At 43.9% G+C, this 23,644-nt stretch overlaps 1 protein-coding gene across 1 annotated transcript; it reads right to left on the reverse strand.

The window, feature by feature from the left end:
- Positions 1-795: 795 nt before the first annotated feature.
- LOC126999237 (protein LTV1 homolog) lies at positions 796-22,450 on the reverse strand. Its single transcript, XM_050861623.1, has 10 exons — positions 22,372-22,450; positions 17,242-17,379; positions 16,761-16,907; positions 16,010-16,118; positions 15,081-15,390; positions 14,161-14,428; positions 12,151-12,366; positions 7,039-7,279; positions 2,832-2,953; positions 796-1,445 (listed from the first exon to the last, which is right to left on the reverse strand). The coding sequence occupies exons 1-10, from the start codon at positions 22,372-22,374 to the stop codon at positions 1,335-1,337; spliced, it is 1,665 nt and encodes a 554-aa protein (XP_050717580.1). The 5' UTR covers positions 22,375-22,450; the 3' UTR covers positions 796-1,334.
- Between the last annotated feature and the right edge of the window lie 1,194 nt (positions 22,451-23,644).

Raw genomic sequence — 23,644 nt, forward strand, 5'->3', positions numbered from 1 at the left:
CCCATTCACATTTATAGACACCAGTCTCAAGCATTCCCTACTCTCCTGCCACCCCCTGGCCATTGCTCCTGCCTCTAAAACTCGATAAAAGTATTAGAGTCCAATGTAGTATTATGGAGACTTGCTCCTTGTCCGAGCTAAAAGGATTAAAAACTAGACAGCTGATGGTCACTGCCCCCTCCCCGTTGGTTCTACCCCGCAGGGTATACTAACGGTGCGCATCACGTGAAGGTGAGGATGGGGTAGGCTGCCCTCCCAGTCAGAGGGTAGCCGTATCGCTCTCTTCCCAATACCCCAAAACAAGGGAGCTCTACGCATCGGCAACAATGCACCTCGGATAAACCTCATTGGTTACGATACTGCCACTGCGCACTCCTGTTCTACATTATTCCCTCCAGTCATTTCCACACCACTTCATTACTTGCCAATTCTGTGCAGCAAACTATGGGCTGCCCTGCAAACACAAGACTAAAAAGTTGAACATTGAAACAACTTATCACATTTGTTGCATTTAATATTCGGCATTGATATAACAGATAAATATTTGGGGAGAATATAGATATATATTTTTACCTGTGTGTGTGTGTGTGTGTGTGTGTGTGTGTGTGTGTGTGTGTGTGTGTGTGTGTGTGTGTGTGTGTGTGTGTGTGTGTGTGTGTGTGAGAGAGAGAGAGAGATGGCAAAGTACTGATTACACTATAAAAGAAATAAATTAAAACTCTCTCTCTCTCTCCCTCTCCCTCTCTCTCTCTCCAGACATATTATAGCAACAAGTGTATAAATGTAGAATTGACGGTTTGTTTGTTTGTTTGTGTGTGTGTGTGTGTGTGTGTGTGTGTGTGTGTGTGTGTGTGTGTATAGACAAGGAGGAGGAGGAGGAGGAAAATGAAAAGAAAGGAGGAGTAGGAGGAAGTGGAGAAGGAAAAAGGAGAGGAAAATGTAGCAATATAGTAGTAAAGTTTTGAATATTTAAGTGTGTATGTGTGTATGTATGTATGTATCAATATGTGTATGTATGTATCAACGTATAGTAGGTATGCATGGCTCTATATCTATCTAACTGTATGTGTGTATGTATCCATGTATGTGTGTATGTACGTATAGTTCTATTAGCTCCAGTAACACATGATCACAGAAAGACGTTATTATAAATACTCTTCTATAGCGACGTCCGTGTGCGTATATGTGTGCGTGTGTGTGTGTGTGTGTACGTATGTCTATGTGTGTGCGGCATATAATAAACACAGTGAGGAGTACCGTATGTCTGTCTGTAGTAAACTCTAATTTAATACTCTCGTTCGTGGCGTCGACAGCTCTGGGGTGCAAGCGAGGCCTCACACCAGGGAGATCTTGTTGTTGTACCTGTTGTTCATTAAGATCTTCTCCTGCCTCTTCTTCTCGTCCTTGAATGCCGCTCGGTTCAGCTTCTTCTCAATGCGTCTCTCCTGCAGCGGGAGGGGCAAAGGAGGCACAGTGTTGGTTAGCAAGGAAACAGATGAAGGGAGAAAAACGAGGGAGATAGTTGGGTTTGCTTATGAGAAGGATGCATAGATGGTTGTGATGGTTAAGGAGGAGGATTTAGAGACGGTTGTTTTGGTTAGTAAGGAAATAGATGAAAGGAGAAAGATGAAGGAGATATTTGGGTTTGTTTAGGAGAAGGATGAAGGAGACAGTTGTGTTGGTTAAGCAGAAGGATAAAAAAGACGTGTTGGTTAAGGAGGAGGATGTAGAGATGGTTGTGTTTGTTAAGTAGAAGAATGAAGGAGACAGTTGTATTGGTTAAGCAGAAGGACGAAAAAAACGGTTGTGTTGGTTAAGGAGGAGGATGAAGGAGGCGGTTGTGTCGGTTAAGCAGAAGGACGAAAAAGATGGTTGTGTTGGTTAAGGAGGAGGATGAAGGAGGCGGTTGTGTTGGTTAAGCAGAAGGACGAAAAAGATGGTTGTGTTGGTTAAGGAGGAGGATGAAGGAGGCGGTTGTGTCGGTTAAGCAGAAGGACGAAAAAGATGGTTGTGTTGGTTAAGGAGGAGGATGAAGGAGGCGGTTGCGTTTGATGGTTTTGAAGTAGACCAAAAGTTGAGTGAGGGAATGCATGATTTATACTCCTTGTTACTTGTTAATTCTACTGTTTATTCCGCATTAAATTCTTTTGTTTCTTTCATGGTTTATCTCATTTTAGGATTTAATACACTACTGAATGACTGTATGAATGAAGTAGAGGAGAATAGAAGGAGAAGGAAGAGAGGAGAAATGAGGGAGAGAAAAGAGAGGGAGAGAAACTGAGAGGAATGAGATAGATAAAAGAAGGAGAATAGAAGGAGGAGGAGGAGTGAGGAAGAGAAGGATAGGAGGAGGAGGAGGAGGATGACTGTATGAATGAATGTTTTAATGAATATATGAATAAATTAAGTAGGTTTGTCTTCTTCTTCTTCTTCTTCCTTCCTCCTCTCTCCTCTTCCACCTTTTTACTCTCCTCCATTTTCCTTCTTCTTCCTCTTTTTTATTTTTCTCCATGTCCTCATCTACCATTACCTTCTCCTCCTCCTCCTTTTTCCTCCCTCTCTTCCTCCTCCTCCTCCTCCTTTGTCTTCTTTTCCTGTCTCATTCTTTCCTCCTTCTTCTCTTTCTACACCTCCTCCTCCTCCTCCTCCTTTTTCCTCTCTCTCTTCCTCCTCCTCCTTCTCATTCTTAGTCTTCTTTTCCTGTCTCATTCTTCCCTTCTTCTCCTCTTCCTCCTCCTCCTTCCCTTCACTTGTCTCCTCCTCCTCTCCTCCTCTCTTCTTCCCTTCTCCTCTCCTACTCTTCCTCCTCCTCCTCCCAGCCTGGCACTCACCCTTCGCAGTTCCTTGAGAGCTTTCTTCCGGCAGCGTCGCTCGGCACTCGTCTCTCCCGGCGGCCGAATGGAGATGGCGGACATGCTGGTGATGAGGGTCTGGGTGTCGGGCTGGGCCTCTCCTGGGGGGGGGGCGGGGGGGGGGCGGAAGAGGAAGATGAGGATGAGGAGGAGGAGGTGGTGGTGGTGGTGGTGGTGTAGAAAGAGGAGGAGGAAAGAATCAGACAGAAAATGAAGAATAGGAATAAAAAGGATGAAGAGGTAGAAGAGGAGGAAAAAAGAAAAATATAAAGAGGAAGAAGGAGGAGGAGGAGGAGGAAGAAGGAGGAGGAGGAGGAGGAAAGAATCAGACAGAAAATGAAGAATAGGAATAAAAAGGATGAAGAGGTAGAAGAGGAGGAGGAAAAAAGGAAAATATAAAGGGGAAGAAGGAGGAGGAGGAGGAGGAGGAGGAGGAGGAGGAGGAGGAGGTGTAAAAAGAGGAGGAAAGAATGAGACAGAAAATGAAGAATAGGAATAAAAAGGATGAAGAGGTAGAAGAGGAGGAGGAAAAAGAAAAATATAGAGGGGAAGAAGGAGGAGGAGGAGGAGGAGGAGATGGGGGAATCATTATTATTGTCATTGTTTTTATTATTGCTTTGGCTGTTATTACAAAAACCTGTCATCACCATATACACACACACACACACACACACACACACAGTCAGAGGTAGTCAAGGCCTTAAAGAAAAATGAAGAATTAGTGAGAGAAGCAGCGGACAAAAAAAGAAGTGTTGTTATTTTTGGGATGAAAGAAAAGAATATAACATATAAACCAAAAAGGGATAAAGAGGAACTGAAATCAGTCAAAGACCTGCTCAAGAACCTAAATGATGCAGAAAGGCAGAGTATCGAGGAGGAAGTAGACGAGATTTATTGAATGGGTCCATTTATTGAAGGGAAAACAAGACCAGTTAAGTTAAAACTAAAATCACAAAAGGCAGCTGAAGACATATTATATAGAACAACTAAACTAAAAGAAACAGAAGGATGTAAGGATATATATATAAAGAAAAATAGAAATGAAGAAGGAAGGAAGAAATGGAATGAACTACTGGCAGAAACAAAAGTAAAAAATAACGCAAGATCTGAGGAAGAAAAAGAAACATTTTTTTGGAGAATTTCGGGGGATCAAATCAAAAAATGGTTCATAAGGGAGAAGAGAAAGGGGAGCGAAAACTAGGTAAGAAAGATACAGAGAGGGGAATAAGAATAATGTACACAAATGTAGATGGGTTGATCTCTAGTAAATTAGAGCTGCAAGATTATCTAAAAGAGAGGGATCCCATGATAGTTTGCCTAACTGAAACTAAACTAAAAGAAAACATCCAAATTGAGTTAGATGGAAGATACAATGTATGGAGGAAGGATAGAATGGGCAAAGGCAGAGGAGGAGTGGTGATAATGATAAAGAAAGAGTTATTAGTAAAATCAATAGAATATGGAGAAGGAAAAGCAGAAATAGTGAGTGTAAGCTTGGAAAACAAGAACAGAGAAAGGATGACGATTGCAGTAACGTATGTACCACCAAAAATTACATCATGGAGTAAAGAAGATTACGAAAACATGACTGATGACACCATACAGAGTTTGAGATTACTTAAGGCAAACAAAGGAGTAATACTAGTTGGAGATTTCAATTGCAAAGAGGTTGGCTGGGAGAGGTTTGAGAGCAATGGTGGTGATGTGGCATGGGGGAATAGGTTCTTAAATTTAATGATGGAAAATTGATGATGCAAAGGGTGAAGGAAAGCACTAGATATAGAAGAGACGACGAACCGGCAAGACTGGATTTGGTGTTGACAAGAGAAATTCACGTGAAGGATGAATGGAGGTATGATTGCCCCCTGGGAAAAAGTGATCACGTGCTCATTGAGATGGAAATGGAGGAGGGAGGAAGGGAACAAGACGAGACTTATAGAAGCGATAGATTAAACTATAGGAAAGCAGAGGTGGAAAACCTCAAGAAGTTTTTTGGTGAAATGGATTGGAAAGAGTTAATGAGTACAAGTGAAGTTCAAGGAAAGTATGATATTTTCATGAAGGCGTACAACACAGGTGTTATGAAGTTCGTACCAAAATACAGACCGAGGGAGAGGACTAAAAAGGACTGGTTTAATGCAAGATGTGCAAAGGCAAAAGAAAAGAAAGACAAAGCGTGGTCAAGATGGAAAAGAAACAAAAATCAAAGAAACAAAGAAGACTTTAAGGCAGCGAGAAATGAGTACGTGAAAGTGAGAAAGGAAGAAGAGAAACGATACGAAAAGGATATTGTGGAAAAGTGTAAAGAACAACCTAAACTATTTTATAGATTTATAAATGGAAAAATTAAATCAAGAGAAACAATTGAAAGACTGACTGAAGAGAATGTAGAGATTGAGGATCCCGAAGGCATGGCGGAATTATTTAACAAAAAATTCCAGCAAGTGTTTACCAAAGAATCAGTATTTAATGAACCACAAGAAAACAACTTAGATGCATATATGGAAGAGGTCAAAATAGATAAAGAGGAGATAAAAAAAACTATTGGGGGAATTGGAAGAAGGGAAGGCCGTGGAACCGGATGGAGTTTCAGGTTTTATACTTATAGAATGCAGAAATGAGTTAGTCGGCCCGATATATGACATCATTAGGTGCTCAATAAAAACGGTCACAGTGCCTAGGGAGTGGAGGAGGGCAGAAGTGGTACCTATATACAAAAGTGGAAAAAAGGAAGAATCCCTAAATTACAGACCGGTGTCTCTGACCAGTGTAGTATGCAAAATATGTGAGAAATTAATAAAAGAACAATGGATGAGATTTCTAGAACATAATCTAATCGCAAACAATCAATATGGGTTTAGGAAAGGCTGCTCATGTGTGACAAACTTGCTGAGCTTTTACTCAAGAGTGACGGACAAATTACAGGAAAGAGACGGATGGGTGGATTGCATTTACCTAGACTTAATGAAGGCATTTGACAAAGTTACACATTCAAGACTGCTGTGGAAACTAGAAAATAAAGGAGGATTGAGAGGGAAAATGAAGTGCTGGATGGAAAGCTACTTAGAGGAAGAGAGATGAGAACCGTGGTTAAGGACACTAGATCGGAATGGAGAGCGGTGGAAAGTGGAGTGCCCCAGGGGTCGGTTTTGGCACCAGTACTCTTCCTAGTCTATATTAATGATATGCCAGAGGGAATAAACAGCCACATGAGCCTGTTCGTGGATGATGCTAAACTGCAAAGACATATAAGAAACAGTGAAGACTGCAAGGAGCTGCAAGAAGACCTAAACAAGATTTGGAAATGGAGTCAGAAATGGGAGATGAAATTCAACGTGAAGAAATGTCATGTTATGGAAATGGGTAAAAGTGTAGAAAGACCAAAATCAACATATAAAATGGGAGATGGTGAAATATTAAAGAAAGTATAGGAAGAGAGACCTGGGAGTAATAATGCAAGATTATATGCAACCAGAAAGTCATATAAATCGGATCTTCAGTGATACATATAACATGGTGAGAAATATAGGTATAGCATTCCACTACATGGACAAAGAAATGATGAAAAAATTCATTACTACTATGATCAGACCTAAACTAGAATACGCAGAAACAGTGCGGTCTCCACATATGAAGAAACACATAAAAAAACTAGAAAGAATACAGAGGATGGCAACAAAAATGGTTCCAGAACTGGAGGGACTGACATATGAAGAGAGACTAAAGGAAATGGACTTGCCAACACTAGAACAAAGAGAAAGAGGAGAACTAATACAAATATATAGGCTATTAAGTAAAATGGAAGAAGTAGATAACGAGAAATTGCTACTAAGAGAAGAACCTTCCAGCAGGAATACTAGAGGACATAGTAAAAAGTTGAGGAAGGGAAGATGCTCAAGAGACATAAAGAAATATAGCTTCCCACAAAGAAATATAGAGGTTTGGAACAGATTAAGTGAAGAAATAGTATCGGCGAAGAGTGTGCAGAGCTTCAAGGAAAAGTTGGATAATGATAGATACGGAGACGGGACCACACGAGCGTAAGCCCAGGCCCTGTAAAATTTCAACTAGGTAGGTAAATACACACACACACACACACACACACACACACACACACACACACACACACACACACACACACACACACACACTACCAATCACCCCCACCACCCCCACCACCACTCACCCTCACCACTGCCATCATTCGCTTTATCGTGATGCGCTAAATTCCTCCGTGTCAATCCGCTGAGCCCATACTCCTCAGGGTTGTTTAGGGGTACACCAGTGCGTGGGTCGACAGCTATTTTCTTGCGCCTGGGCGGATCGGTGATGGTGCGCGGGTGGTTGTAGAGCGTGGAGTTGAGGGTCAAGATGCTCTCACAGTCCCATCGTTCTTTAGGATGGTCTGCACCGTCCCACAGCTCAACCTGTATAGTGGAGTTAGGTTAGGTTAGGTTAGTGTGAGGTTAGACAGGTATAGTCCTCAAGTTACGATGGGATTCAGGACCAACTGGCCGGTCGTAAGTAGAATTGGTTGCAAGTCGAAATTTATATTAACCCCTTGGATGCGGACTTCTTAGAAGACATCACCAAGCAACAGGAGTGGAGCAAAAAGTGGCTGCTACAATTCAGAAAAAAATGTAGTCATGCACCTTGGGAGGGATTATCCAGCATACCAATACCACATGGGAAACACTCCACTATCCACCACAGAGGCAGAGAACGACCTGGGAATGTATGTTACCAGGCTACCAGCGAAGGCGAAATCCGTGCCAATAGCAACGGACAGGTTAATAATTAAAATATTATTTGGAGTAGGTAGGAAGACACCTACCGAACGGGCGCAAGCCACTCCCGGTGAGGTATATATGGGAGGTGAGAAGGGAGCTGAAGCCCTCCAAAGACCCTTCCCATGTCCTCGCTAACTGTTTCCCTATTGTCTCACCAACACCGGAGAGTAGTTCAGCATGCTCTCTAAAGACAGATACTCTCTTTATCCACACCACACTACATTCTCACAACATATACACCTTTTCCCAAAATTAAAATTTCAAAATGGCGCACACACACAAAGCCTCGGAGTCCCCGCCTGGGGGGGGGACCACAAATTCCCCCAGAGAGGACTCCCCTTCTGGCTGCCGACCCGAGAGGTGTCTTGATAACTCCTCGAACCTCTTTCTTCTCAATTTCTGCAACATTCGCAGTCTTCGCTCTAATTTTCATTCTGTGGAACATCATCTCTCCTCCTCTAAACCTCACCTTCTCTTCCTTACCGAAACACAGGTTTCTGAGGCTACTGACAGCAATCTCTACTCTGTTCCCTCCTACTATCTCTATCCTCAATTTCAATCCAAAGCTGGATGTTGCGCCTACATGCGCAACGACATCACTTGCTCTCGTGCCCACGACCTTGACTCTTCTGAATTTTCCACCATCTGGCTAAGACTTCATTGTCATTCTATTACTAAATACATATGTGCTGTTTATCTCTCACCTAACTCTACCAACTATGTAAAATTCTTTGACTATTTGAATTCTAAAGTGGAGCACATCTTGACCCACTCTCCCTTCGCTGAAATCTCCATCCTAGGAGATTTCAATGTTCACCACCAGCTTTGGCTTTCATCCTCTTTCACTGACCATCCTGGTGAACAAGCCTACAACTTTGCTATCCTCAACGACCTAGAGCAGTTGGTCCAGCACCCTACTCGTATTCCCGATCCCTGCTTATTCTGTCAAACTGTTCTCTCCGTTGGGCTCCTCCGATCACAATCTTATTTCTGCATCCTGTCCTATCGCTCCTGTACACCCTCTGGACCCACTGAAGAGGCGATGCTTCTGGCATTTTGCTTCAGCTCGGTGGGACGACCTGAGGATGTACTTTTCCATTCCGTGGAATGATTATTGCTTCCAGGATAGAGACCCCTCTGTGTGTGCTCAGCGCATCACAGAGGTGATTGTCTCTGGAATGGAGGCATACATTCCTCGTTCTTTCTCTACTCCTCACGCTAAAAAGCCTTGGTTTAATCACGCTTGTTCTCGTGCTGTCACTGATAGAGAGGTAGCTCACAAAAGGTACCAGAGCCTTCAAACTAATGCTAATTATGAACTTTACATTTCTGCCTGAAATCGTGCAAATCTATTCTCCGACTAACAAAAATTCTTTCATTAATAGAAAATGTCAAAACCTTGCTTTCTCTAACTCTTCCCGTGACTTTTGGCATCTAGCCAAAACATCTCCTCAACTTCACTTCTTCATCTTTCCCTCCACTCCTCAGTCCTGACGGCAACACTGCCGTCTCATCTATCTCTAAGGCTGAACGCTTCTCTCAAACTTTTCTAAAACTCCACTCTGGACGATTCTGGGCATATTCCTCCTACTCATCCCCCTCTGACTCCTTTATGCCTGTTATAAAGATTCTTCAAAATGATGTTTTCTATGCCCTCTCTGGCCTCAATCCTCAGAAGGCTTATGGACCTGATGGAGTGCCTCCTATTGTCCTTAAAACTGTGCCTCCGTGCTGTCACCCTGCCTGGTCAAACTCTTTCGCCTCTGCCTGTCAACATCTACCTTTCCTTCTTGCTGGAAGTATGCCTTCATACAGCCTGTACCTAAGAAGGTGACCGCTCCAATCCTCAAACTACCGTCCTATAGCTTTACTTTCTTATCTATCTAAAGCTTTTGAATCAATCCTTAACGGAAGATTCAAAAGCACCTTTCCACTTCTGACCTTCTATCTGATCACCAGTATGGGTTCCATAAGGCGTTCTACTGGTGATCTCCTAGCTCTTAACTGACTCTTGGTCATCTTCTCTTAGCCGTTTCGGTGAAACTTTTGCTATTGCGCTGGACATATCAAAAGCTTTTGATAGGGTCTGGCACAAATCTTTGCTTTCTAAACTACCCTCCTACAGTTTCTATCCTTCTCTCTGTACCTTTATCTCCAGTTTCCTTTCTGACCCTTCTATTTCTGCCGTGGTAGACGGTCACTGTTCTTCCCCTAAATCTATTAACAGTGGTGTCCCACAGGGTTCTGTCCTATCTCCCACTCTTTTTCTGTTGTTCATTGATGATCTTCTTTCCAAAACGAACTGTCCTATCCATTCCTACGCCGATGATTCCACTCTGCATTACTCAACTTCTTTTAATAGAAGACCCACCCTTCAGGAACTTAACGACTCAAGGCTGGAGGCTGCAGAACGCTTAGCCTCAGACCTTACTATTATTTCCGACTGGGGCAAGAAGAACCTGGTGTCCTTCAACGCCTCAAAAACACAGTTTCTCCACCTATCCACTCGACACAATCTTCCAAACAACTATCCCCTATTCTTTGACAACACCCAGCTATCACCTTCCTCAACACTAAACATCCTCGGTCTATCCTTAACTCAAAATCTCAACTGGAAACTTCATATCTCATCTCTTACTAAATCAGCTTCCTCGAGGCTGGGCGTTCTGTACCGTCTCCGCCAGTTCTTCTCCCCTGCACAGTTGCTGTCCATATACAGGGGCCTTGTCTGCCCTCGTATGGAGTATGCATCTCATGTGTGGGGGCTCCCTCACAGCTCTTCTTGACAGAGTGGAGGCTAAGGCTCTTCGTCTCATCAGCTCTCCTCCTCATACTGATAGTCGTCTACCTCTTAAAGTCCGCCGCAATGTTGCCTCTCTTTCTATCTTCTATCGATATTTCCACGCTGACTGCTCTTCTGAACTTGCTAACTGCATGCCTCCCCCCTCCATGCCCGCTGCACTCGACTTTCTACTCATGCTCATCCCTATACTGTCCAAACCCCTTATGCAAGAGTTAACCAGCATCTTCACTCTTTCTTCCCTCACGCTGGTAAACTCTGGAACAATCTTCCTTCATCTGTATTTCCTCCTGCCTACGACTTGAACTCTTTCAAGAGGAGGGTATCAGGACACCTCTCCTCCCGTATTTGATCTTGCTTTCGGCCACCTCTTTTGCTTTACTTTAGGAGCAGCGAGTAGCGGGCTTTTTTTTTATTATTGTTTTCTTTTTTTGTGGGCCCTTGAGCTGCCTCCTTTGTTGTAAAAAAAAAAAAAAAAAAAAAAAATGTCCCACGGAGGATAGAGACTCGTTCCCATGCCTCTTCCCCTCTCTCGATAAAATCCGGCTCTGTCCTCATCAGCTCGCCTGCCCCAGCCCTGCATTTGGTTGACCATTTAGTCACACTACATTGTGCAACATTACACAAACTGGAGCAACCAAGTTTTGCCAAGATGCCGCGTTAGCCAAACACCCCACCAAGTCTTTGAGCCAGGAGTTGAGTTGGCAGAGGACAATGTAAACAAAATATGAGTGGCCAGTGTCACCTCTGCTGCATATTCTAACCTTCTGTGAATGTTTCGTTCAACTATGATTGCTGCCTCCAGTAAACGATCACCTATGGGAGCTGCTGCAGGAATATGGTGAGGGGGCTGTTTTGGGGGACATCATTTTGATAGCCAACTGGCATCTGTTAGATCCAGCGGTAAGTTTGGTAGGAAGCACATGAACTTGTAAACAAATTGTTGCTCTACCCACAGTTGGATATTTACAATGTCAACTCATTACTTAACTAAGTATTAATAATATCATTGGCCTGGTCACAAGTAGGCCCATAAACTGGTAAAGTAGCAACTAGGTACTGCAGCCTGAGAACACTTACAGCTTGAGCTCCACAGGTAACTGAGGAGGAAGTGTGGGCACGCTCCTCTTTTTCTTTTTTCTTTCCCCCCCACACCTCATTTTCCTCCTCCTTTTTCCTTTCCTACACTATCCTTCCGCTCTCCATCTTCTTCATCTCCAAATTCTGCTCCTTTAACCTTCCCAACTCTCTCCTCCTTTTTCCTTCCCCACACTCTCCTCTTTCTTTGACCTTCACATCCCCTTCTTCCTTTTCCTTCCCCTCACTTTCCTTCCTTTCCTCCTCCTCCATCTCCACCTTCTCCTGCTCCTTTTACTTTCCCTAGTCTCCTTTCCCTCCTCCTCCATCTCCACCTTCTCCTGCTCCTTTTACTTTCCCTCCTCCTCCATCTCCACCTTCTCCTGCTCCTTTTACTTTCCCTCCTCCTCCATCTCCACCTTCTCCTGCTCCTTTTACTTTCCCTCCTCCTCCATCTCCACCTTCTCCTGCTCCTTTTACTTTCCCTAGTCTCCTTTCCCTCCTCCTCCATCTCCACCTTCTCCTGCTCCTTTTCCTTTTTTTTCTTCCTTTTCCTCCCCCTCCTAATTCCTTCCCCACACTCCTTCTTTTCCACCTTTACTCTTCCTACTCCTCCTCTTCACACACTCACCTCCTCCTTCTCCTCGTCCTCCTGGCTGCCTCGTCGGTCCTGCATGTCTTTGATCCACTTGATGATGCGGTCCTGGTCTTCAAGCGTATCGTCCTGCAGCTTCTTCTTGGAGTGCAGCAAGGCCTGGCGGAACAGTGGAGACTCCTCGCCCACGAACCCCTCGATGTCCTCGCCGTCCAGCGCCCCGACCTGCTCCTCCCCGTACTCCCGGACAAACTGTGGGCAAGAGAGAGGAGTGGAGGGAGAGTTATACGCAGGGCGGGTGTTAAATTGGAGTATTAACCCGGTAGCAGCGACGGGCCAAATTTGTGGCTTTATCGTGTAGCAGCAACGGGCCAAATTTGTGCCATGATATAAACCCCCCCAAAATAGATGATACATAATCTGATCAGAAATACTTTAATATATATTATGAAATGGTTTGTGTGAGGGGTGATTTTTTCTCATTTTTCTCGCTTAGAGGGACCATTAACCCTTTCCTTGCGCGCGGGACGGGACGCGACTATCCCCTCAGGCACAGTCAGGCAGCCCAATGGAGGGTCTCTTTTAACCTCTGTAATTCAAAAACTATTCATCACAGCTAAAAACCAAAAACACCATTGGAATAAGGAGGTCCAGATCTATAGGAGTCGTTTATGTATGCCTCTCTTGCGAACATACATGCACGTTCAGGGAGTGTTGAATGTTAACACGTACGTGGGTGCGTGTGGGATGATCAGCCATATTGAGGGAACTGCGGACATCTCTCCCTCAGATTCTGGCAAGGGAGTATTGCCAACTGCAATATTTACAACTATTTGGTCAAAGAATCAGTCAGGTGATAGGTGAAGCTATGCAAAAATGCCGCTATACTGGGCAAGAACATCCACCAGTTACTCGTCCGTAGATTTGCCGCGCTGGGCTGATATGATTTTCCACCAAATTTAGTGAAGAATCCACTCAATTGGCAATACTGTGTTGTGAGAATTAGTGCTGGAACACTCATATGCAGGAGATTTGAGTGCGGGTGGAGCTCACAGCGAGCATTTAGCACCACCTGCAAATACGCCTAACGCTCGCTGCGAGCGTTTAGCAATGAAAGGGTTAAGAAACATGATCCCTGCTGCTACCGGGTTAATCATATTGCCGCCTCAGTTCCCCTGTTTCAAAACCCTCTCGTAGAAGTTGCCGGGATATTCATGGACTGTTTCGTGATCCTGTTGATAGATTTACACACTCTCTGCATCTTGAATGTAGAAAAACACCCATGAAAGCCCGGTTAATCTTCCCTGTGGCCTTGGAAAATAGCCGTAATGGGAGCCCGATGCTGTTAAAATATGGACCTTTGGGTTACGGAAGACCTACACTATCCTCTTTCATCTCCTTCTCCCTCTTTTTTCCTTTCCAACACTATCCTTCATTTCTTTTTTTCCTCCTTTTTCCTTCCACACACTTTCCACCTCTTCCTCCTCCTTCTCCACTTTTACCTCCTTCTATTTCCTTCTCCTCCCTTTCTGTCTTTTCTATCTTCCTTTTCCTCCTATTTCACCTCCTCCTCCTCCTCCTCCTCCTTACACACTCACCTCTCCTTCTGTCTTTTCTCTCTTCTCTTCCTTTTCCTCCTATTTCACCTCCTCCTCCTCCTCCTCCTTACACACTCACCTCTCCTTCTGTCTTTTCTCTCTTCTCTTCCTTTTCCTCCTATTTCACCTCCTCCTCCTCCTTACACACTCATCTTTCCTTCTGTCTTTTCTCTCTTCTCCTCTTCCTTCTCCTCCTATTTCACCTCCTGCAATGTGCCCTTGTCTTGACTCCACACACACACACACACACACACACACACAAGAAAAAGTCCTACCACTCCTAAACCGATGCCTCATAGAAATAGCACCTCTGTTTTGCTTTAATTTCTTTGGTATCTGTCAGGCGTTAAATCAAAGGTCTACTGTAGTGTGTTTAGCATGTGTCAGGACCTCATCTCATCCCAAGGTTCAGTTCTGGCGTTAGATTTACAGGAAAGAACCGACAAACCTTTTCTTCGAAGCAATCATCGAGGGTGGTGAGGAGGTCTTTTCTGGGCAGGACGGAAGAGGTGAGGGAGTAGTTGGTGAAGTGTGACTTGGTGTCCTCCTCCTCAAACCCGCGGGAGGGAGAGTGGTGGAAGGAGGAGTCAAAGGGGCCGCCCAGGCTGGCCAACACGTCCCTCCCCTCGTCGTCGCTGTCATTGAAGTCGCTGCTGAAGTCCCGCTCCTCCTCGTCTGCGTCGTACCCCTCGTCCTGCGCCTTCTCCCGGTAGGCACTGTGAGGGTAATGATGAGGGGAGGGAGAGGAGGAAGATGAGGAAAGACAAAATAGAAGTAAGGAGCAGAAGAAAAAGAACAAGAAAAAGAAGAAACAGAGGAGAAACAGCGAGAACAAGAACAAGAAGAAGTCAAAGAAAAGACGAGGGAGAAGAAAAAGCAGCAGCAACAAGAGAAAAATACAAAAATAGTAATAAAAATAATAATAATAAAAATAATAAAAATAATAATAATAATAATAATAATAATAATAATAATAATAATAATAATAATAATAATAATAATGTCATGTCCCGGGAACTTATTTTTCTATTTCCTCTATTTCCCAACACGTCCTCTGCGTGTATCGAAACACACGAGAAATTAATCAAGACCAGGAGAGGGTATTCGCCGGCTGCCTGGGATTGAACCCGCGACCAGCGTGACGAGAGAGCCACTCCTTACCGAGTCAGCCAAAGAGGTACCCCACTGGCTAAGTGGATTATGGGAGGCTCGTTCATCAGGCATAGTCGCCGCACTACAATAATAATAATAATAATAATAGTAATATTGAAATAGTGAATAATAATGATAGCAAAAGAAGAAGAAGAGTAATAAGAAAGCAGAAAACTAACAAAATAATAACAGATAACAACAACAACAAAAGCAAACCTGAGTTTCGCCAAGGACGACGTGGGCAGATCATAAACATGAATCCTGGACGTCTGCAAACCGTCCTCATCCCCCTCCAGCGCTGGCATCTCCCCATCATCTTCACCCTCCCCCTCTTCATCCTCCTCCTCCTCTTCATAGTCCTCCCACTCCCCATCATCACCATCAGGAGGTTCATTGGCGTTCAGCATCATCACAAAGTTGTCGGGCAGAGCATCGTCATCGTCAGGCCCTAGCGCGGCGTTGTCGTTGAAAATGTCATCGTCATCTAGTCCGGCAACGACGTCGGGGTCCAACTCTGGCCTTGGACCTGCGTTGGGTGAGGTTAGGTGTGTGAGTGTGTATTTACCTATCTTTATTTACCTATTCGTAGTATACAGGGCCCGAGCTCAGGCTCGGCCAGTCCTGTCTGCCTATCAATATTTGTCTAACTTTTCCTTCATTTTATGGACACTGCCCACTTCAAAAGTGTCTCGGTTTAGTCCATTCCATGTATCCACACTCCTCTATGGAAAACTGTACTTTTTGCATGTCTTTCAAACAAGTCATCTTTCTTAATTTCTTGCTGTGTCCTCTTAGTTGCCTCCTCCCTTCCATCTCAATTAAATAATTTCTATCCAATACGTCCATTCCACATGCATTCCTGTACATCGCTATCAGATCTCCTCTTTCTCTTCTTCCTTACAGTGTTGGTAAGCCAGTTCCTCCTATCTAGTCTCGTATGGCAGATCTGATAGTTCTGGTACCATTAGTTGCAATCCTCTGAATCCTTTTGAGTTTCTTTATATCCTTTTCTTGTGTGGTGACCAGATAACTGCTGCAAATCCTAACCTCAGTCTAATCAATGTTGTTATTATTTTCTTCATCATGTCCCCATCTAAGTGTGCGTGTGTGTGTATGTGTGTGTGTGTGTGTATATGTGTGTGTACCTGTGACGGGAGCGGCCTTGTTCAGTAGTCCGATGGGTTCCTCGACGAAGGACTCAAAGGCGGAGGACGGGAGGAGAAGCTTCTTGCCGCGCAGCTCTTTCTTGCCCGCCTGGGAACAAAAACAATCCATTCTTAGTGTTCTGCCCTTCCTTCCTCCCTACATACTAATTAATATAAATTCTTCCTCTTCCTCTGATAATTATAATCCTTTCTACTGCCATGAGAACTGCCACAAAGCTCTTCACTACCTGGCTGGAAACAAAAAATAGTAGATTCTTTGTATTCTATCCTTCTCTCCTGTCTTCCTACATACTAACTTTTTCGTCCTGTTCCTTTGATAATTCTTCCTCCTGTTATGAAAATTTGACACAAAGCTTTTTTCCTGTCTGCCTTAAAAAAAAAAGTCAATTCTTTGCAGTTTGTCCTTCCTTCCTTCCTATCTTCCTCTGTACTAATCTATAGTCTCCCTGTTCCTATAATAATAATTCCTAGTGTTATGAGAACTTGTTATAAATCTTTTTCTTTTATACCAGGAAACAAAATCAGTCCATTCCTTGCAGTCTGTCCTTCCTTTCCTACCTTCCCATGTACTGATCTATATTCTCCCTGTTCCTTTCATAATTATGCCTATTATTATAAGGAGTACTTGTGTGTGCATCAATTCCACCAATGTCTGCAAGGCTACAAGTGGCCACCCAGGGATACAAGGCAACAAGTGGCCACCCAGGGATACAAGGCTACAAGTGGTCACCTGGGGGTCTTCGCAGCGGATGGTGTACACTTCCAGGTCTTCGTCGTCCCAGTTGACAGCCTCCCTCACCCCCCTCAGGTGCTGGAGGTAGTTGTAGTCATCGTCGAAGAAGATGCCGTATTTCTCCTGCTCTGATTTTTCGGAGGCCTGTAGGGGAAAGGAGGTAGATAGATAAAATGATAGAAACTTGCGGCAGATTTTTTAAATGTTGTATTAGTATTTATAAAGTTACGTGGCTAGTTTGGTCTCTTACTTATATTTTTGGGACGGAGTTTGTTAAAAGTGTTAGATTTTCAGTGTTGAAATATTACAAACTCAGTCATTAAAAAAAAAAAATGATATAAAAAAAAAGAAAAAAACTGGCCACACCTTAAACAGCAGGTAAAAAAGACAAATCAATCATAATCTTGTTGATGAAGACTAATATGTTTGAAAAATCAGGCATCTCTCTTGTAATGGCTAGGATGTGTTGGGCCCTTACATCACCCTCTGTGGGTTGCAGCACAGCCTGGGGGGCGGAGGGGTCGGCCACCAGGGGGTCACGTTGGCTGCGCGACACAACCTTGAAGGTGTGGAGCACATCGCGACGCTTGTCCAGGAACCTCTTGCCCTTCTTCCCCTGTGGAGGTAGAGGTGTAACACTGATTAGGTATAACTGATTCTTGCCTGTTGAAGAAAGACATGAGTATTAATATATTAAAGGACCTGCTGCACTATGGGTGTTTGACAATTTCTTCTGAGACCTTGTCATGCTACTTATTTTTCTTTCCATTGGAAATCACCTATTATGAGATTTCGGCTGCTGATTTAGCAGCAACAGGCTCCAACCAAACTAAATTTAACCTAACTTGATCTGAACTAACCTAAATAAATATAACCCAGCCTGACCGGACCTATGCCCTGCTGCCAAAATGCAAAAAACAGAAATAAATCACATGAGATATCTCCAACATGCCATATTTTCAGTAATTAATATCTCGCCAAAGTGAGTCCAGAGCAATAAAGCAGAGTGTTACATATGAACGTATTTTGTAAAGCACCAAGGTGTCTTTCACAGTGAGACAGGTGTAGTTCTGGAATAATACCAAAATGAATAGTGTCTCTGAAACAGACTGCTGAGGTGTGCTTAAACAATCCCAAATGAACAGGAGTGCAAGGAGGTTCAGGAGGTTTGTGCTGCCCTAGCGAACACTCTTGAGAGACGAGACAGTCACATGATGCCAGAAATCATGTGGCGGGGAATGTGGAGATGAACGTACCCTTCTGCGCCACCAATGTCAACAACAATGCAGCACATCACACGTCTTTATCATAAACAATTAAACTTAACAAGTCTAACAAAACTAAATCCAACCTAATAATATAACCTAGCCTTACTATATCTAACCTAGCCTAACCAGACCTGACCCTCCTCCCCCTTAGCTGCCCAAATATGATGTGCTAGAAGGTATTAGTTACTCCATTGATCCATGGTTTCTTCTTTTGACCTGTATCGCTTCATATCCATTCTTCTGCTTATTCAGAAGGAATGGTACGATACCTTCTCCATCCCCACATGAAGAAGCCATCAAAAGCCAGACACACCCCAGGTTTGGCAGGAAAGCTCTCACTTCAATGACAGTGGTTAGAAACTGTTGAGGCCGAACATTTCAATAACTTTGGTATCAGGCTTTTCAACCGTTTGCCTAGACAAAAAGACACAACAAAATGTACTATAGATGCATTCAAACGGAAGCCCGACAAACTTCTGAAGACCGGACAAGTCTCCTACTCCACACAGCCCACGCCCAGGGGTTGCAGTGTCGAACTACATCACTGACCAACTACAGTATAGGAAGACAGAAGAAAAATGTGGAGGCGATGGACTTTTATGTCAGCCGCGGTGATTCCAAACTTTCGACAAGTAAGACAAATAAGTAAAGTAAAGTAAGTAAATCATCAGGCCCGCTCCCTAACCAAAGGCCATACCAACCTGGTAACAGGCATTACCATCACTTCAATTCAAATTCACAGTCATAAGGAGTCATTGTTTTCATGGTATAGGCGACCCCCAACCTGGTGACGATCATGAAAAAACGAAGGCACGTGATTTGGTAGTATTGAGTTGTCAGTACGGCAGGGCATGTATACATTGCATCAGCTGAGCGGAGGATTGTGTAGGATAAATGTGAAGAAACAAATGTACGAAAAGTAAACATGAAAAATAATTGTAAAGAATAAATATAATGAAAAAAATGTGGATTGTCACGCTGGAATACACTGCTCAAATCTGTTAATAGCCTAATATTTCCTAGTCATAACAGGTGAAATAATGGTGACAAGTATTGAAGTTCTATCATTTAGCAGATGTCAGCAAGACAGACTTTTCACCTTTATTCATTACATTTATTTTTCTCATTAATTCTTCACACTTATTTAGCAGACTTCACATAATAAGGTTGATTTCACAGTATGTATACCCTATGCATACATAGGCTATCTACCGGTAGAAAAATATGAGTTTGACCAAGAAGGCATAACAGGTGAATAATGTTGACAAGAACAAGAATATCAAAGATGCAACCAAGTTGTACACAGAGGGAGGACACGAAATTGTCCCACAGTCACACGTCAAATGCCTTGGAATGCATCTCAGCAGTGACACCACCTTCACCCATCACATCACAACCACGGTGAAGCATGGCAGGCTGGGTACTCAGAACATTCAGCTCCTGAGAACTGCTAGTCATGCTCACACTGGAAGTCCCTGGTGCAGCCCCTACTGGACTAATGCAGCCAGATGTGGTCTCCTCACAAGAAAGGAGACATTCAGCTAATGGAAGCAGTATAAAGATCATACACCAGGCAGATTAGTGGCATGAAGGAGCTGAACTACTGGCACCGGCTTCACAAGCTAGGCTTGCTCTCCCAGCAAAGGAGGAGGGACAGATACAGGGCCATTTACATATGGAAAATCCTGGAGGGTACTGTCCCTGACCCCACACCAGGAATGCTGACACCCCACATCTCTGGAAGAACTGGATGCATGTGTTCAAGATACTCCCTGCCGATAAGAGCGCTGTGGAATATTAGAATACAGCTGGCAGCCAGCCTAGCCCACGACGGCCCAAGAATCTTCAACGCACTACCAAAAGAGGTGCGGGAAATTACGGGCTGCTCAGTTAAAGGTTCAAAGCTGCACTGGACAGGTTCCTTAGGGCAGTGCCTGATAAACTACCAGTGCCAGGCACACAGCAGTCTGCAGAGCAGCCTCAAATTCTGTACCGGACCAACTGTGGCTGAAGAGACTTTCAGCAACCTCCAAAACAGCGTTGGACCACCACAACTGTGAGGCACAAGACCTCTAGACTCAACTAAGTAAACTAAAGGTGCGGTCAAACGGGAAGTATTTTGGGCAATATACAGACCAGCAATGACTCCAACGCCACGAATGGGCAACATTGCCACATTTTCGTGTGGACGGTCCTGCACGAGTTGTATTGCCAGATTTTTGGCTTCACCCAAGTGCGAAACATCCACCAAATGAATATTTTTCATCATTCATGGTTAATATGAGCCTAGTTTTAAGATAAAATGCTTAGATACAATATTAAATAGTGGCAAGAAATGATTCAAAGACTGAACAGGTAGTTTACTCTCATGTACTTCATGAAAACAAGTAAAACACCAGCACTCCCAGCAGCTGCGCTGCCTCAATCCGCCCTCCAGTATACCAGCAGCACCCTTACTAGGAGGATGGCCAGCAAGATATCATTATGTCGGGCTTCTGAGGCTACTTTGCTGGAGTTAAGTGAGGCGACAGACATTTTTTGTGGGACCACAGAGATTCTCTGTACCACAAAACCAAGAGGCGGCAACGGCAGAACTTCGGGCGGAATACCTTGAGCTGGCCAACCTGAATGGAGGAAAAAAAATTTTAATGGATTTTCCCAGTGCTACCAAAAATATTCATAGGCGGTAGAACATGAAAGCAGGAGGTGTGCCAGCCCCACTAGGCTTCAAAAGAGAAGGGTGGGGCAGAAGTTTCTCGATCGGCTTTCCAGATTTTGTGTGGCTCCGTGTGACCACAAAGTGGCAACAAATCGACCTGGGTGGATTATTGCTGGACGCGTATTGCTGAAAATACTGCTCATGTGACCCGGCCCTAAGTACTAAGTAAGTCCTCCCTTCTCCTTTATTGAGTACTCTTGCAACAATAAACCATCAATCAACTTTATTGGTGAGCAACCAATTTTAGATATTGACAACCACAAAGATCTTGGGGTCAGGATTGATTCTTCTCTCAAGTTCCATCTTCATGTGAGAGAGATTGCAGGCAAAGTTAGTGGCATAAGCTATAGTATTTTTAAGGGAACTATTTGTAGAGCTCCAGATTTTATGAGAGAGGTTTTTATTTCACACATTAGGCCAATCCTTGACTACAGTTCTGTGGTGTGGTTTAGTGGATATTTGGGTGATGTAAGACTACTAGAAGCTGTTCAGAGAAGGTGAACCAGGAAAATCATTGGGTTCTGTGACGTACCTTATAGGGATCATCTCGCGCAACTGAGTCTCTACTCGATCAAAGGCAGACTGATCAGAGCTGATCTTATTATGGTGTTTAAAATTTTAAAAGGTCTTTGTCCCAATCTTGAGCATATGCTGATGAGAAATCGCAATAGGGACACTAGAGGTCACTCCTATAAGCTTTATGTCCCCCGTTGTAACACTGTCATGAGAGTCTGCTTCTTCTCATTGAGAGTGATTAACATTTGGAACAGCTTGCCGGTTTCTGTTGTTTCTGTCATCTCGGTGAATTCCTTCAAGCACCAGCTGGGCAAGCATCTTGGGCAGATCTTATACAAGTTTGATTAATTTGCCACGTGGTTTGGTTGTTCTTTGGGTGTTTTATTTGGATTGTTGTTATTGACTGGGTATTGGAAATTAGTAGTTGTCCATGTCATCTTGTGATATCATATTAGCCAATCATCTGACTATCTTCATGAAAACCATCAGCTGCAGTTTTGGTTGGAGACATCGCACAGTTTATGGATGGGGCGTGTCCCCATCCATTAGTCAGCATGTGAAGTGAGTTCATGGCCTTTAAATTCTTCTATTCTTTTCCCATATTACCACTGAAGCCGTGCAACATATTGCTGTATTGTTTAATAATTTGTATGTTTATTTAAAGCAATAATTTAACCACGTGAGAGCAAGAATTTGTGTTATTTGCTAGTAAATGGCTGGTAAGCTCCACGGGGAGCCCCCGCGCCTAGCAGAGCTGCGTTCCCAGAGGCTCCAATCTCTGGTACTGACCGAGACAAACAGCGCGGCGAAAAACGACTGTGAAATCGGATTTCTTGCTGGTGACGGCGATCGCCACTCACTGGTGACGACCAGGACAATAGGAAGTGACGGTGACATCGGCCCAGGTCCCGTCCACAGGTAACACCGACCCTGGAGACACAGGTGCGACACAGTGCTGTCCTCCCTTGTCCTTCACCAATACCGTGCAGGGGGCACCAGCCTGGCCCCGCCCGTGCCAGGCACGCCCCCGCGCCCGCCCTTACACCCTTACGCCTGCCCTCACACCCCCACGCCCGCAAAACAAGAGAAAAGGACACCTCCGCACCATGGCTCGGCTCCTCCACGTGCGTTGTTTACTTCCAATGGCCGGTCTCGGAGGCGGGACTGTTTCCTTCCCTTCCCTTCCATTCCCTCCCCTTCCTTTGCCTTCCCTATCCCTATCTTGTCTTATATCTTCCCTTCTCTTCTCTTTTCTTCACTTCCCTTTCCTTCTCTCCTCTTCCCTTCTCATCTCTTCCGTTCTATTCTATTCTCTTCTATTTTCTTCATTCCTCTCCCATTCGCAGCCCTCCATTTCTTCCCAATCCATAGAAACATAAGGATTTTCTGATTATTCTTGGTAATATTAGTTGTCACCATTCTCTAATTTTTCCTTCCTTCCTTTAATTTGTTTTTCTTCCCTTCTTCTATATCTTCACTTCTTTCACTCGTGTTTCATATTTTGGCAGCGGGGTTGGGTGTGTGTGAGGTGTCAGGTCAGGTTAATTTGGGTCAGATTAGGTATAGCTAGGTTTGGTCAAGTCAGGTTATATTATGTTAGATATTAGATGTTGTTGTGAGTGGCTGCGGAGAGGGCTCCGCTCGATCATCTCCACATTGATTGATTGATAGTTATTGTTGCAGGTAAACAACAAAGGGAGAAGGGAGGAACATGCCATCCCAACCCCCAGGCAGGACAGTGTGATTATACAACTATTAATACATGTGTAGGTAGCACCATGAAACTAAAAAGATATAATGGTAGGAAGGAAAGCACAATAAGGGAGGGGGCGGTACCTCCCCCTGGACAATAAGACAATAAAATGTGGGGACGGAGAACATTGCCCAAGCACTAGATGGGAATGAATACAGAGATAGAGTAAATACTAGTCCTTAAAATAAAATACTGTAGAGATCACAGCCTTGTATAGCACGGCAGTAGTTCAGGCTGCCACACACGGCATCACCACCTTGGTGCAAACTGAGGGTGTTCTTTGAGGATAGCAGGGAGGACATCATGGTTCAGGAGCCAACAAATTGTCTGGGGCAGGTCAAGGCAGTCCCCACCACATGCTATATATAGTATTAAGGATAATCCCATTCATACCTTCCCAACTTCGTAATAACCAGCAAAGAAATAAAGTCCTTAATGCTCTCCAATCTCTTAAAACAAATAAAAATCCAGGACCAGACAATTTAAGTTTGATTACCATTGTTACGTCACCAAAAGAAGGGGTGACCGCTTTTAGTGGCGAACAACTCAAAGTAAAACAAAGTTAAATTAATCACTTACTCAATTATATTTACATTACATTTATAAACAATCAAATCAAGAATAT

This window comes from Eriocheir sinensis, chromosome 16 (assembly GCF_024679095.1).
Source record: "Eriocheir sinensis breed Jianghai 21 chromosome 16, ASM2467909v1, whole genome shotgun sequence".
In the NCBI taxonomy this organism is placed as follows: Eukaryota; Metazoa; Arthropoda; class Malacostraca; order Decapoda; family Varunidae; genus Eriocheir; species Eriocheir sinensis.

Coding starts and splice junctions, on each gene's coding strand:
- LOC126999237 (XM_050861623.1), bottom strand. Junction 14,429..15,080: donor TCGTCCTTGGCGAAACTCAG/GTTTGCTTTTGT, acceptor TTACCCTCACAG/TGCCTACCGGGAGAAGGCGC. Junction 12,367..14,160: donor ATGATTGCTTCGAAGAAAAG/GTTTGTCGGTTC, acceptor TCTTGCCCACAG/TTTGTCCGGGAGTACGGGGA.